Source organism: Danio rerio, chromosome 4, assembly GCF_049306965.1.
Source record: "Danio rerio strain Tuebingen ecotype United States chromosome 4, GRCz12tu, whole genome shotgun sequence".
Lineage (NCBI taxonomy): Eukaryota > Metazoa > Chordata > Actinopteri > Cypriniformes > Danionidae > Danio > Danio rerio.
In genome coordinates this window covers 52,551,553-52,568,551 of record NC_133179.1, presented here as the reverse complement: position 1 = coordinate 52,568,551, position 16,999 = coordinate 52,551,553, and the positions used below count along the sequence as shown (strand labels likewise).

At 32.8% G+C, this 16,999-nt stretch overlaps 1 protein-coding gene and 1 long non-coding RNA gene across 3 annotated transcripts in view; both read right to left on the bottom strand.

Annotated features, from left to right (window-relative positions):
- LOC141381964 (uncharacterized) overlaps positions 1–16,999 on the bottom strand; it is a 1,176,553-nt gene that overhangs the window by 815,014 nt on the left and 344,540 nt on the right. The window lies entirely within an intron of this gene.
- Positions 679–7,103, bottom strand: LOC137491253 (uncharacterized). Of its 2 annotated transcripts, XM_073948894.1 has the most exons (4): positions 7,050–7,103; positions 6,373–6,522; positions 3,229–3,382; positions 679–2,981 (listed from the first exon to the last, which is right to left on the bottom strand). In XM_073948894.1, exon 4 carries the CDS (start codon positions 2,812–2,814, stop codon positions 2,176–2,178), a length of 639 nt encoding a protein of 212 aa, XP_073804995.1. In that variant the 5' UTR covers positions 2,815–2,981; positions 3,229–3,382; positions 6,373–6,522; positions 7,050–7,103; the 3' UTR covers positions 679–2,175. The 2 variants fall into 2 exon arrangements, with proteins under 2 accessions (XP_073804995.1, XP_068076512.1); XM_068220411.2 differs by lacking the exon at positions 3,229–3,382.

Below are 16,999 nucleotides of genomic sequence, written 5' to 3'. Positions count from 1 at the left end.
CCATATTAAAAACTTAAACATTCGGTGTGGAATGTGAGTGAGCTGCTCTGGTGGAGAAGGTAAAGTCCAGGGCAAAGAGGGGGGGCTCAGGATGCACGATCGAGACAACCTGAACAACTGCTTTTCTAGCTGATCTTCTCACATTAGAAAGTTTATTGTTTTAGTGCCTGACCATTCTCATGGTCTTGTCTCGTGTGGAGTTCCATAACAGTTTGTAGATTTTAATATTATGGAGAGATATAGCCATCCTTACAATATTATGTGCATATCTGATCTTAAACTGTAGTTCCCCATGTACACTGCAACGAGAACCTCAATAAATAATATTTATGTAAAACTGAATTTTTATTGCATCATATGATCATATTTGAAACTTTTCATAAAATCATCAAACAATGTGTACCTAAAAAGCATTTTCTAAGAAATAAAAAAAGTTCTGTCCTATTGTCACTAAGTTATTGTTACTTTTTTCTACTGGATATGTGGTTTATATCTAGTTATATATATATATATATATATATATATATATATATATATATATATATATATATATATATATTGATTTGTCTATTTGCTGGCTTGCTATCAGAAAACAAACACTAAGCTAGGCAATAAATTAATTAAATTCTACAATTACAAGTGATTTGTAATTTGTTCATTTATACCCCATTTTTGTTTAATAATGTTTTTCTATGCAGACTTTATGTGTTGGTCTAATATTTGTATAAAGAAAGATTGCATTTGCATTTACTCATTTAGCATCTTTTATCCGGCGACAACAACTAATGACAAAAGAAGAAACAGACTCAGCCTATCAAAGGTTCAGAGCTTGTGTTTTTAAATGCTAACAAACCTTAAGCCAAGTCCAACAAGTAAAGCCACACAGTGTTGTTTTAAAGCTTATTTAATTTTATTTATTTTTTTAAATGCACCGTTCTATTCTCAAGTCAAGTTGTTAAGCTCATTAGGCCCTGTGGCTTTTGTTTTTTATTTATAATATCTTTCACTTAAATTGCTGTTTCATAAAAACATCTACTGGGAAGAGTTGCCATATTTGATATAAAGATTTTATGGCACAAACGTGTTATTTAATATTAAGCTTGTTTGTTTTTATTTATTAAAAAGCCTAGCTTGATGTGCACTATTTTGTTTTTCTTTTGCTTATTTTATTGTCGTGATTTATAAAGTAATCTGATTTGTTATAAAAGCTTTTCTGGTAAAATAATAATAATAATAATAAAACAATAAACAACACATAAACAGTGTTTAAGTGTCTAATGCTGGCAGCATCATATGTTAGAAAACTATTCACAAAGACTATTTGATTTATTAAATAACTCATCTCTTATGCTTTCTTTTTATGTTATGTGACAAAATGAATGAATGACTCGGATGAACTAAAAGATTCATTAATTCGCTCATGTGCACGATGTGTAGTGCGAGACAAGATCAGTTCATTTTTCGAGTCCTCTATCGAGTCGTTCGTTCACCACATGAAAGACTACAGCCAAACATATGCATTTATATGCCAATCATATGCATTTAGAGCCAGAAAAAGAATTGATCTGTTCACCTCTCGAGTCCTCGGGTTTGAGTCATTCGTTCATCACCGGCCAATCATATGCGTTTAGAGCCAAAAAAAAAAAAAAGAATTGATTTATTCAACTCTCGAGTCCTCTGGTTTGAGTTATTCTGTCACATGATGAACGAACGACTCAAGAACCAGAAGACTCGAAAGGTGAACTTATTATCATGGCTCCTATCGGCTCAGACTGTGTACATTGGTTAAGATTATATGTGACTGTCATTGTAACGTGAACGCACCACTGACATTTAAAGACATGAAGAGGTGAGCTGAGCAAACAGACAACAATGCCTATAGACAAAAGAGCAGGTAAACATTGAATTATTATTTTCTTCTTCTTATAATCTATTTATGACTTATTTGTTGAAGGGATGAGCCTTCTGGGCTAGTTGTAGATGTGTTTGGAAGCAATTCGTAACATTTTAATAATATTTTGGCAAATTGAACCAAATGAACGAAATGACTCGAAAAAAGATTTGTTCATCTCGATGAACGAGACTCAAAGATCCGAGTCAGTAAAATAATCTGAACTTCCTATCACTATTGAGTATGCGAAATTCTGTTGTACGCCACTGCCAAAAGGGGTGGGATTAAACAAGATGATTAGACATGAACGGTTTCTCTCCAGTGTGGCTCATGATGTGTTTATTAAGGTGTGATGATTGACTGAAACTCTTCCCACACTGAGGGCATGTGAATGGTTTCTCTCCAGTGTGGATCCTCATGTGTCTATAAAGGTTTGATGAAATTTTAAAACTCTTCCTACACTGAGTGCATTGGAATGGTTTCTCTCCAGTGTGGATTCTCATGTGTTGATTAAGGGATGATGATTGGCTGAAACTCTTCCCACACTGAGTGCATTTGAATGGTTTCTCTCCAGTGTGGATCATCATGTGTTGATTAAGGTGTGATATGTGGTTGTAACTCTTCCCACACTGAGTGCATGTGAATGGTTTCTCTCCAGTGTGGCTCCTCATGTGTCGACGAAGGTTTGATGAAAAGTTAAAACTCTTCTCACACTGAGTGCATGTGAATGGTTTCTCTCCAGTGTGGATCCTCATGTGTCGATGAAGGTTTGATGAAAAGTTAAAACTCTTCCTACACTGAATGCATGTGAATGGTTTCTCTCCAGTGTGGATCATCATGTGATAATTAAGGTGAGATGATTGGCTGAAACTCTTCCCACACTGAGTGCATGTGAATGGTTTCTCTCCAGTGTGGATCCTCATGTGAATCTTAAGATCGCCTTTTCTTCCAAAACTCTTTCCACACTGAGTGCAGGTGAAACGATTCTTGTCTCTCCTTTTCAAAATACCATCAGTCTGTAAATTATTTTTTTCCTCAATTTTGACATGATGTTCCTCATCTTTACTCTCCTCTTTCTCTTCAATTAGGTCTGAAAAAAAAAACACTAGTTGTTATCAAGTCTTAAAAACTCATCAAAAGCTGAAAAGTGAAAAAACACTGGAAACATTGGCTACACACACTGTAATTTTGATGCACAGTAAATGTAAAATAAATCAAATCATATTGTGTTTGGTCCATTAATGTGTACTTTTGTGTAGCAAAGCTATTATTTTAGTCAAGTAGCGTTCACACAAGCTACATTAACCGATCGCAGAACAATAAGTGACAGTACTGACATTCACGGAGCTGTGAGGCCGGTGTCTAGCCGATGAAACTAAATCCATAATGAGGCGAGAAAGACAATTTCTTTTTCTTCCTGTTTTACGGTGGTCAGGATTCTGTTTATCCAGAGTTAGGGTGCTTTCACACCTGTGAATCGATTCAGTTGTCCTGAAACAGAGATTACAAATGTTACATTGTTGCTCTTTGCTCTTGGAGCGGTTCGCTTTCACACTGCAAAGTTTCTAAACGGACCAAAAGAGCTAAAACAAGTCACGTGCGAGTAAACTCTCCTTGGTCAGTGTCAGGGTTTATTTTGCAGCGTCCCGCTAAGCTGTCAGGAGAGGTGGTGGTTTGGTGGTGATTAACAGGGTGCGCACGCGTGACGTGTCTGAGGAGAGATGCAGTGAGGAGAGGTGAGAAGGGTGTGCGACGATGCCTATTTGAGGACCGGGAGGGAGACGCAAGATTACCGGGAGATCATCACTCATTTGCGGGCATCCGGAGACTCACGAAACTTCCCGCCCTATTCATAACTCTCTCTTCATATAGCCGTAAGCCTATTACATATCCATAAAACACTGTGATATAACCGCGCTCGGATCGGATCACTTTCTCACTGCAATCGAACCGCTCCAGGTTTCGTTTCAATCGAGCCGAGACCACCTCATTCAAGCGATCTCGGAGCGATTACTTTGGCGCGGAACAGAGCGCGATTGCCATGTTCACATCTGCCAATCGAACCGCGCTAACTGGGCAAACGAGATACGTTCCGAAACAAAAGTGTAGGTGTGAAAGCACCCTTAGAATGACCCAGAGTTAGAATGACCCTGGGTTAACAATTTTTTGCATATCATCAGCATGCTGTAATCCATTTCTTAATCAGCAAAAGTCATTTTTAGACTAGTTTGTTGGCCACTTGAAGTCAGTGCAATGCTAAATGTTATTGTTCCACTATAATTTTTTTTCCCTCATATCGTCCCACAGCAACATCATATAGTTTAGAATACTGTACAATGTTTTATAATAATTAATTACTTTAGAGTCCATTTCATTCAGCAGATTTCAAATTAGTGCATAGTGCATTAGTAAATAATTAAACCATTTTGATAAATGGAGTTAAAATGACCTTTTTGAATAAAAAGTGGAAAGTTTTATTGAGATGGATTGTTGGTGATTGTGTGGGTTTTGGCCGGATTGGGTAGCAAAACATGAACAAAGGAAAATGAAGACTTGTTTAAAAAGATTTAGGACCTACAACTCAATATTTCAGTAAATTTAGGACTTTTTAAAGCTTGAAATTTATATTTTGGAATTTACGACATTTTAAGACCCAGCGGAAACCCTGTTTAAAATAGTCCTGGTAATTATTATAATAATTATGTAATTCTAACTCAAATACTATCTGTGAGAACTAGCAACAACTTCTAGAAACAACTTTAAACCCATAAAGTTGATCGAAAAAAGGGGAATTGTGATCAACGTGACATATGCAAATGGAAAGTACTAAGCCAACACCCTCATTGTAATAGCAGATATCTTCTATGGAAGGGGTGTCCAAACTTTTTGGGCCGAGGGCCAGATGCAAAAAAAAATGTTGTCCCGGGCCAAATTTTACATACATCACACCGACACGCATATATATATATTTATATATATATGGATGGATGGATGGATGTGTGCATGTATTTTATTAAGAAATTATTTTATTTTGGTCGTCCAACTGTGTTTCTAGAAAGACTTAAGTTTTTAAAAAACTTGAATCTTCGCTGGGCAAATTACAGTTGCAACACTCATCCTTTATAAATTCTCCTTCAGTGAAGGGTTTCCTGTGCTGTGCGATTACCTGAGCTACCTCATAACTAGCCAAACTGCAAAAAATGCTTTTCTAACTTAGATGTTTTGTTGTCTTGTTTTAAGTCCAAATATCTAAAAAATCTTTAAAAAAAGTTGTCTTGTTTTGAGAAATAAAATGCTAATATTTTCCCTAATATGCAATTTTTTCCTTAAAACAAGCAAATTAATCTGCCAATGGGGTAAGCAAAATAATCTTATGTCAAAAGGAAAAACAAGATTATTTTGCTTACCCCATTGGCAGATTATTTTAGCTAGTTTTAAGGAAAAACTCACTTAATATTGGCATATTATTTCTCAAAACAAATTAGAAAATTCTCCTTTATTTAAGATTTTTTAGATATTTGGACTTGAAACAAGACAAAAAATATAAATAAAAAAAAACATTTTTTGCAGTGCAGTGTAGAATTTTCTTGCACTTTAATAGCACAAAAAACTGCTGTTGTTGAGCTGATAGGGCGCTGCTAATTGTTTTACTTTCTGATCTCATTCGGCACCAGTGTAAGAGCTGAAGGCCTGATGTTTTGTTTCATAATGTCTTTTAATATTATATTCCTTCATTACTGCAACTTATTCCTGGCAAATTAAACAGATACATTTCCCGCTGACCTCTGTGAAGAAAAATTCTTTGCCCCAACGTGACTGAAACTTCTTGCACTGACTGTTGATTTTCCTTTTTCTTGGTGCGCCATGGCTTGCCAAAATAGATTATCAATTATGTTTCCTTCAGTTTGGTTGGTTAGTTTTACTTCATAGCAAGAAGTAATGCCTAATTGAAGGCATGTAATAGCGACACCCGGTGGTTATTTATTGAATTACGTCTATTTTTGTATAGCGGGCCAGATTCTATTAATATTTATAAAAAGCCTCGCGGGCCGCCACAAAACTAATTGCTGGCCGCAGATGGCCCACGGGCCGTAGTTTGGACACCCCTGTTCTATGGGATTACTGTAAGTCAAATATCCTCAGCTCAGTTAAACTTTTTTATTTATTTATTGTTTTTATTTATTTTATATAGTGCCAGTGCTTAAGGACACTTTACAAACAGTAGGAGAACAAGAAAAGCAATAACCTTAAGAAGGTAAAGAAAATGGGAGACTAATAATATATAAAATGAATGACAAAAGACATGAGAAGAAGTAACGAAAGAAACTCATTCCTGTCTTTCAATGAGTGCTTATGTGCATTTAGGAGAACTAGGCAGCACACATTTAGAACTGCAAGATGGATTTAATTTAGTATTCTTATTAAAATATATCTGAATGAGGATCAAATGACTGAGTTGGTCTTTGAGAATGAAAACCAACCTGTTTGTTCCTGCAGATCTTCCTGTTTGACTGTGAATGTTTCTTCAATCTTCACATCTTCACTCTCCTCTTTAATAAAGGCCATCTTTATAACAGTGTGGAGATCAGTCGCTTCAGCAGGAGTTTTTCTCTGTGTTTGGACACTTTATCCTGTTTTAAAATGAACAAAACAATAAAAATGTTCTGTTTAAAATTTATAAAACAATGAACAGAAACAAAATAACTTCCCTTCAGCACTTGCTTCAACAGTTTCTTTATATGAGAGTAATTAACAAAAAGAAATCAGGTAAGTCTGAGCAAGAAACTATAGCCAAAAATGAGCTGATGAAACCTAGTACTCTATTTCTTATATATAGTGATGTATACTTAGAATAGATTGACATCATGCTGTTTAATAAATTAAACCTTCACTAAAACTCTCATTACACACTTTACCGTTGCTACAACAAAAATAAATCAGGTAAAACGTTTCATTAAAACACGTATTACACACTTTTCTGTTACTTTATTCAAACAATAGCCCTCGATTACTGAGAATAAAATAGTACTATGTTGTATAAAGGGTTAAAATAATATTTCCAACACCAAGAACATAATTTAGCATCGTATAAACAATCCTAAAACTTTAGTACTTTAACTTTAAATCGGGTTATATCTGTAAAAGTTTTAAAGCAAACCTTTCTCCAGTTGAATCACCGCGCTGTAGCGGCGCCGCCTGATGACGTCACGTCACGCCAAAATAAAAGTCTTTTGTTTAGCTTTTTTGCCACTTTAGGCAAAGCAAACTTTATTTATAGAGCACAATTTTATACAACCGTGGTTGATCCAAAGTACTTTACAATAAAATAAACTACACAATAAAATAAAAAAAACTAGTATTTAAAATACAGGAAAATGTATGTTTAAAAGTAATACTAAAATACAAATAAAAAAATAACACGAATTTGTCACTCAAAGGAAAGAAGTAAAAATAAGTCTTTAAGTTAGATTTAAAAGCATCCAATGATGTAGCAATCCCGATGTTTAGAGGGAGACTGTTCCAGAGCCATAGAGGTAAAGTTGGTTTTATAATAGCACATTCTGACTTTCCCCTTAATAATATTATTTTTTTTATAAAAGTATTATTTGCAAACTCTAAAGAGTAAAATCATATTAGCAGCAAATGACTATCAAAGTACATTGTTCACAATCAAATAAACAGTGTCAATGTTGTTTTCAAGACACACTTGCATGCTCATTCCAATCTAATAGTCAAAGTAACATTGTAAACAATATAGAGACTTCTAAACGAATGTGTGAATATAAAACCAACTTTACCTCTATCACAGAAAGCTCTATCACCTTTTGATTTGCAGCGAGACCGAGGGACAGACAAAAACTGGTCATCAACTGGTGATCTTAACGGTCTACAAGCTAAATAAAGTCTAATAAGTTCACTTCACTGACATAGGCTGGGGCAAAATTGTGCGCAGCTTTTAATTAAATCCATCTTGCAGCCCCGTAGTGTTGACTTAGTACTTTCCATTTGCATACGTCACGTTGATCACAATTCTCTTTTTTTCATCAACTTCTTTATGGGTTTAAACTTGTTTCTAGCAGTTGTTACTAGTTCTCAGAGATAATATCTGAGTTAGAAGTACATCAATATTATAATAACTAATTACCAGGGCTATTGTGTTTAACCAGGGTTTCCGCTGCATCATAAAATGTCTTAAGATCCAAAATCAAACACAAAATTTAAAATCTTTAGCTAGAAATATCTAAAATACATATAAAAAATTATTTATTTATTATTGTTATATATATATATATATATATATATATATATATATATATATATATATATATATATATATATATATATATATACCCAGATAGCAAAATGACATAATTTCAACCTAAAATCAACGTTTTGTTTTGATATCGAATCCACGTTGATCACCGACGTTGATTCAGCATCGTTTTGCTCATCGGGGTAATGTTGAAACGACGTCAGGCACTCCATTCAAATCTAACCTGAAATCGACGCAATTGGTTACTTACCCAACGTTGAATCGATGTTGACTTTCAGTCGATCGAAACGACGTTATAGAATCCACACATTTTCAACAGATAATCGACTTAATTGGTTTGTCTATCTAACGTTGAAATGATGTTGATTTTAAGTCGATTGGAACAGCATAGAATCCACACATATTCAACATACAATCTATCCAAATGATTTAACGTCGAAATGAATGCTTAAACAACATTTTCAACGTGAATAAATACATAATACAGTTTTAAAGGATACATATTATAATTTAATCTGCATATATGACAAAACACACCACAATCTGTCATCATTTTTTTTATTTAAACAAATATACAGCAGTAATCATTCGTTGAGTGCATACATTCATTCAAAACTTCTATGCACGCAGTACAAAGTCAAAACCATTTACTCAAACTGTAGAATATTAAATACATTTGTCTATTTGTGTTCTAATTCAACATGTATTTTAAGATAATTTAGGTATTGCAGTATATATGACAAATTAAACACCACAATCTGTCATAATTTCTTCATTTTACATATATTAGTTCTGTACACGCAGTACACTCAAACATACACAGAGAGAACATTTGAATTATAGGTTGAATTCGATATATAGACAAACAATTTTCTCAAGAAAAACATATTTTTAAGATGTGCATAATAAAATGTACTATGTGTGTGTGTGTGTGTGTGTGTGTGTGTGTGTGTGCGTGCGTGCGTGCGTGTATATATGTGTGTGTGTGTGTGTGTGTGTGTGTGTGTGTGTGTGTGTGTGTGTGTGTGTGTGTGTGTAAAGTACATCAATTGTATTTAGCATTATTGTAGCAAAACTGAGCACCAGTGACAATGAAATTTGTGTACAATATTTCAGTAAAGTCATGAAGAAAATATTTTTAAAGTTGCAAACTTTTACTTGATTCTTTCTCTCAATAATAAGTAATAAGTCACACCTTCCATGAATACAATTGCACAAATCAAAAAATAAGAAATAAACTCAAAGTTTCATTTTATTTATTGTACAGAAGATCAGTAACCTTGTTGACATGTATATTATTGTTGTGCAAACAAAATATGCAATAGTTGCATATTGCCTGAAAATGTCATACGAAATAAAATGTTGAAAATAAGCTCGTTACATTAATAAAAAAAACACTATTTATTTATTTTTACATTTCCTTCAACAATTTTCGTTTACACCTTGCATCTAAATGTGTTTCTTTTATCCACTTTCAACCGCTTATCTAACGAGGGAGAATAGCTTTTTTTATCTTGTATTTAAAGCCGGGCTCAAATACTGGAGTTTTAGCCCGATTTATACCTCCGGGAATCGAAGAGGAAGTATATATATAGCATTATTTTACCGTGGTAAAGTGGGACATTTCTTGGCAAATTCGTAATGCTTCAATTTGTTTAGTAATTAAATTTCAGTTATAAAATACATTTAAAGAATAATTTGACACTTTCTATTAGTGTCTGCGCCCGCTCCGTCTCCCACAACCAAGTAATTTGAATTAGTGTATAACAAATACCTAAAATACCTTAGAAATAAAAAGAAGCAGGTTTTACGATCAGACATATTTTCAAACCAGTGAACCCCTGTAAACCTTTCAGTCTAAGGATCCAGTAAACGAATGCATTCAGTTAAGTTAAAAACGTCCGGGATACAGAGAAAGATTTTAGATTGTGTGTGCTATCTGAAAATAAGTATCCTGTGAATGATCGAGGGGCACGTTTTACTTCATAATATTTTCACGATACACGTGGCTCACCCAGTTTTTCTGATGCAGGCAGAGTCTCTTTTCTGCCTACTGCTTTTTAATACTAAGATATTTTCTTTGAACTCTAAATGTATATTTTCCTGCCATGGGTTTCTTCATAAACACTCCCTCGCCTGAACTTGCTGTGATCGAGAGACTGAGAAATGAAAGCATGCAGCAGCAAGGAAAAATCAGATGCTAAAGACATAATCTTAAAAATAATAACTTATTAAATTGTTTACAAATATAAAACTGAGATTTGTGATACAATTACAGTGGAGCATTCATTAAATCCTTATTTTTCTAAATTATAAGTATAATTAGTGGAGGGGTACAAACAAAAATATAATTTGTGAATTTTTTCTTGGAAAAAATATATTTTTGAAACTAACTTCGTTTGCTATAATTTTTTATTTATTTTTAATGTATCTTTCGTTGATCAGTTATCAATAAACAAGGATAATTAATAACACTTGAGATGATGTGCTTAAAAACAAGTCTGCTATATATGTGCCAAAACAAGAATTGCAGTGAGATTGTGTTGGTTTGTTAAATAAATTATTGAACTAGCCTGAATAAAATGAAAGTGAAACATTCACTGTTTCAGAGAAGCCTATAATAAAGCCTATAATAGTTTTCACTATTAATGACAAATCTGAATAAGCAGGAGATGCTTTGCAATGTATTTGCAGCACTGAGCCCATTACCTCGGCAGAATGTGTTGGCAAAACAAACTCTGTTGAAAGAACAGAAAACTTAGAAACTCTGTGTGAGAATGGAGATATAAATAAATAGCTTAAAGCCCTTTAATATTCTAGAAAAGGTAGTTAAAATTTGCAGAACCAATGATTGATCTTATCCGTCTGTGACCCACCCATAATTAAATATGAAGCCTATTTTTTTATTACCTGGCCTGTGCATTAACAGCAGCCACTGATATAACCTAGAAATGATGAGCTCATATTACACAGTGCATCCACTTGAGGGGAATTGGTCATTAAGATGGGGGAAAATTAAACATACATTTGCAATGGTGCAGTGAGGTGTAACAGATATTGATTGTCATGAACTATGCCAATTATTAACCCACAGTCAGATCACACGAGAACATGCAATTTTTTTCTTGATAAAAACCTTTATTTGTCATAAATGTGCCAGACTACACGATCTGTCATCCTGTGACGTCTACAACGAGCATTATTTCAAAGCAGTCACAAATATTACTATAACAGTATTTTTATCTCAAATTAAATTTGTTGTTTTTTTTTTATCTTATTTTAATTTCAATTAACACTGATGCTTGCAGACAACTTACTACATTATTTAAAGGCATTCGTTAGAATAGGATCAAACTTATGATTCCTTTTTAACTGGGGCGTAGCCACACCTAAAAAAAGATGCAGAATTATATGTGTATAGCCTTTTCCGCACTCAAGCGCGTGCACAAAATTTGCACCAGCAAAAGTAATGATTATATATTTGTTTGTGATGTAAAAGTTTATTTAGGCCAGTAGGCCTACTAAATGCAACATGCAATTTGAAATAGATTTTTACAAAAAAAAAATTCCTGCAAGTTGTATGTAAACTTATAACTTAAAATGACTTAACTTAAAATTGTCAGAGTGAGTGTCGAAGTGTTTATTAAATGAAGAGTCATGGTGTCTTTAAAGTTTTCTGATAAACTTTTATGTTTCCTTTTTAAAATTAATATATTTTCTTTGAAATCTAAATGTATACTTTTCTGCTAATGTTGCTATTCCCTTGCCTGAACATGAAATGAAAGAACATCAGCAACTGTGAAGCAGTGTGAAGCAGAATAATTAATTAAATCCTTATTTTCCACAGAACAGAACAAATCATCCCCGCACAGTTAATAATTTAGCTAGAAAATATAATTCATATGTTTCTTGGAAAAATATATATTTTTTAAATAAATTTCGTTAGCTAAAATTTGTATCTTAATTTTTATGTATTTTCCATTGGTCAGTTAACTACTAGATAAAAAAGAATAACGTATAACCTTTGAAGTGAAGTGCTTCAAAACAAGTCTGCTATAGTCCTATGCTTCAGCGCCAAAACACTAGTTGCCGTAAGATTATGTTGGTTTGGTAAATTAAATAATAATCTAGCCTAAATTAAAGTTACATATTTACAGTTTCAGAGAAGCCATATTAAACTGTTACTATTAATGACACATTTAAATAAGCAGAACAGGCTTTTATTAGAACAAACTCTGTTGGAAAGATGAGAGCAGTGTCGCCTGCAGCCTTACGACTGTACATTGCACATGTGCATACCAACCATGACAGGGCGCAAATTAACACCGCTTATTTATTTATTTATTTATTTATTTATTTATTTATTTATTTATTTATTTATAAATAATGTAAATTGATTATTAAACGGTATACACTACGATATATTAATAAAGCAAGAAAGAATGAGAATAAATAGTGTGTGTTTGTGTGTTTTAAAGTGTGTATGTACTTGCATGGTGGGAGATGTAAAAAACATACTTGATTAAACGAATTAAATTGTAATTGACATGTGCAACGGATGGTTTTGTCACAAACAGTAACAAACAGTTGAATATAGGCTTCTTTGAAACTAAATATTTCACTTAATTTTATTTAGGCTAGATTATATTTTATTGAACAAACCTGGGGTGCGTTTCCCAAAACCATCGTAAGCCAACTAGACTCAAGTTCCGTCGTTACAACCATAGTTTGTTTATTAGCCGTTTCCCAAATCCGCCGCTCCAACGAACACTCGCAAACAGCGTCGCAAACTTGAGGACACGCAACTACAGCTCTGGAGCTAGTTCGCGACACAGTTACTGGCTGTGTTCTATTGCCACTTTTCCGCCATATGTCCTATTTATTTAGAACACTCTAACATTCAAAGTTGCCATTATGAAAAGTAAAAAAGCATTAAGGGCATCTCTCTAAGGTGTAATTTGCTTTCAACCTATTCTTACAGTTCAGTTTTAGCGATCTTCATGTTTACATTTGTGCTGTCTTCGCTGTGCACTTTGAAAACATTGATGTCATTTTGAACACAGCCTCATGGCGAAAGCTAAAGGTGACCTATTTAAAAGCGGAATTTATGTTACGTTTTCAAAGCTTGTGAAAACAAAAAGCATAAGTTAATTATTTTCATTTATAGTAGGTTGTTTATTGAGTTTCTAGATGACATGAGCCTGCTGGTTAGAAATTTCTGCAGTGGTTAACGTGTTAAATTGTAAAAGTAGACTTTTCAAAAAAATAAATAAACAAAATCCTACTTATTAATATTAATAAGAATTATCATCATAATCATAATCATCATCGTCATCATCATCAATAAAATTATTAAAGTCTGATTTTTGTCATTTCTAATAAATAATAAATATTACATTTCATTTCATAATAAATAGACTCATTATTTGTTTTTATGATTTATATGATATTAGAAAACGTGTTAGCTTTTGTGCGTGATATGTTTTGGAATAGAATATAACTAATGTTCAACTTCTCAATAATATTAGTAAAGCAAACCCTATATGTGTATGTGCCATTTACATATATTTCAGTTAATATGGAAAGCTAGTGCATGTTTTTACCAAATCTAATATTAGATTGTATTTTAAATGTGTGTGCGTGTAAAACAATAATTTTCACAAAGAAGTTATGGGTTCTTCTCTAAAGAAGCAGTTACTTCACCCAGTTTAGAGCATCATTATGGGGGTTTTACGTTATAACTAACATGGTTCAAGCCATGGATCTGCAACAGAGAAACTATGCGTTTTGGGAAACACTCGTTGTTACATTATTCTTTTTCTAAACTATGCATACTATGATAGTTCAGCCGCGAGTTATGATGTTATTTGGGAAATGCACCCAAGCTCAACAGTAATTTTCAAGATTTGTGCCATGTTGTTTAAATAGCAAATCCATTTACACTGCTTTGTGGACTCATAGGTGTGCCATTCTAAAAAGGTAGCGTGTTAAGGTGTTGTTAACGCCCTGCTATTTTGAGGAACTAAAAAAAGACTTTTCAATAGACCAGCTGAGAGCAGATCTAAAGTCCAGCAAAGTCTGTTTGTTGTGCGCCTTAATTGCATACACATTGTTTTATAGGATTTAGAGCACTATGCAAATATCTTTATATGAAAACAATTAAAGGAATAAAATATTACAACTATTACATAAAAAACACTGTCACCATGCTTTCATTTCTGGGTCTTTTTTCAGTTTATTTACTTGCTTTTGTATAATGTTATTATTAGTAGTAGTAGTATTATTTATATGCATATTCATATACGTTTTATTAAAACAAAGCTTAGATTTGTCCACCTGTCGGGTTTTGGACCATAGGACGTGTGTTTGGATAAAACTCATTTTTTGAGCACACTTCCTTATAATTGTTCACTTGTTCGTTTGCTGGAAATTAGAATTGAATTTAGAAATAGTTTTGAAACAAATATTAGAGCTTAACAAACAAAACGAATTATGTAAGCTATAATGGATGTCTTCAATGGAGTGCGTACAACACCGCTCCTTATCCACGAAAAAAAGGAGTAAAGGAAAGAGTTAAAGTAAAGTAAAAAGCCTAAATGGAGGAAGCTTGTTCTTTATCAGATGGTTCAGATGGTTTATTTAACTGTTAATATGACAACATGTGGAAAGGTTCAAGGGGTATGAATATATTTAGGGCACTGTAGCCCAGGCTGACTGCAAAGCAATTTTTTAGACACTTTGAATAAGTAAACTAATATTCTTTTTTTTCTGCAGCCAGTATAGAAAATTTAACAAATCCACTACCATAGCTACACGAAAGTAAATATATTATTGTGCATTTAATTATCTACAGTTTTACAATAAGGCACGTTCAGTGCTGGCACGTCCATAGAGGTGACCTTGGCAGAATAGGCAAAATAGTGAGGGCGGCGTCCGCAACAAGTCGTTTGCCTGGAGCGCCAATGCAGCTTGCTCCGGCCGTGGCTACGTTTCAAAGAGGTATATGATCCCTGTTAAACCACACAGGACAGACAAGTAGCCTACTGTATGTGGAAGGCTTAAAATGTGAAGTATTAACAAAAACAAAAATAAATAAAAAACGGTTTCTTATTTGAAGTTTTTTATTTGTTTATTCTTAAATTTCAGTTTATTCTTCTTTAATGTATTATTATAATAAGATTTAACTAGTTTTGGTTTTGATATGGTTTTATTTTTTATTATAGGTTAATCCTATTCATCAATTGAAGAAATATAAAGTCTTTTTTTTTGTCTGCATAAGGTAAAGTAAAAGACGTTTTGAATGGAAAAGTCCACAAAAGAAAAGAAAAAAAAAAAAAAACATGCAGACCATAAATATTGAAAAAGTAGTAAGAACAAATATGAAAGTTTTATAATTAGAAGGTTATGTGTTTAGCATAAAATACCTATATTCATATTTTTTTAAATATATGCATAATGCATTACAAATATAGATTTTCATGGAAAGTGTTACTGACTATTTGTTGCTACTACATATTCCACTATTATGGGTGCTCGTTTTTGCCATATTAATACCTTCATAGGACATGAAAAAGCATAGTTCAGTTTGGTGTTGGTACATCTGTCCAGTCAAAAATCTGATGTCTTCAACTGGAGATCACAGAAATCCTGCATTAAACACAGTTAAAATGCAATAATTACATGCTCGTTACATCTAGTGCATTGTTTTATAAAGTATCATTCCATATTTACTGAAGGTTAACAAGTTTAAACAATATATATATATAAACCATATATATATATATATATATATATATATATATATATATATATATATATATATATATATATATATATATATATATATATATATATATGTAATTTTCCAAAAAGATTAATGGTACAAATGATCAAAACATACATGCATAGGAAAATTTCACTCAATAGTGATAATATTAAAAATAAAATGTTCTCTGCAATTTGTTATTTCTAGTCATTTCTGAATGAACTAACTGAATCGGAAGTTCTAAAACAATCACAAAAACGAGCACAGAGTATAAGGACAATATTACAAAAAATGTTGTAAAAGTTTATTTAAAAAAAAAATTACTTTGTTCACAATTTTACTGCTTGCCATGATTTTACTAAACTTATTGTAAAATAACAGATCCTTAGCTGGCATGTAAATTAACTTTGAGAATAGAAAACAAGAAAATGTAGGCTAACTAAACCCTAATATGATTTTTTTTAACTAAGACAGAGGATCTTGGTCTCTGGATTTGTGACTGGCAGAAGTTGTGAAACTCACATTCTCATCGTACAAGTGTGGATAGCGTTAAGATCTTCTCCTGTTGGTTGAATCGCATGCAGCAACAAACACAATGCTTCTGTGAAAAGGAGCATGTAAAAACACCAATGATAAATGTAAAAACATTAAAGATACTTTTACAATATCTATTAGATATTGTTCTGGGGATATACATTTAAACATTGTAGAAGCTAAGAGTCTGTAAAAAATAATAGCACACACAAACTCCCATGTTCAGTGTTTATAATAAACATATGTAGCGGTAAAAATGCACAAACTTACATTTCAGTGGAATGCACGTACTGTATGGTCTTGACGGCAAACACGCCACATACTGACCTACATATAAAATAAAATATATATATTAATTACTACACTATTACTACTCAATTAATCATTCTAATTACAAGCATTAAAACAATATAATTGTAGCCTACCTCATATAGCTGAATGTTACAGGCCTACAGGCATTTTAATGGAAATCTCACCAAAACAATCTAATATTATTAATTTTATTATGTTTAAAACTGAACACCTAAAAGACTTA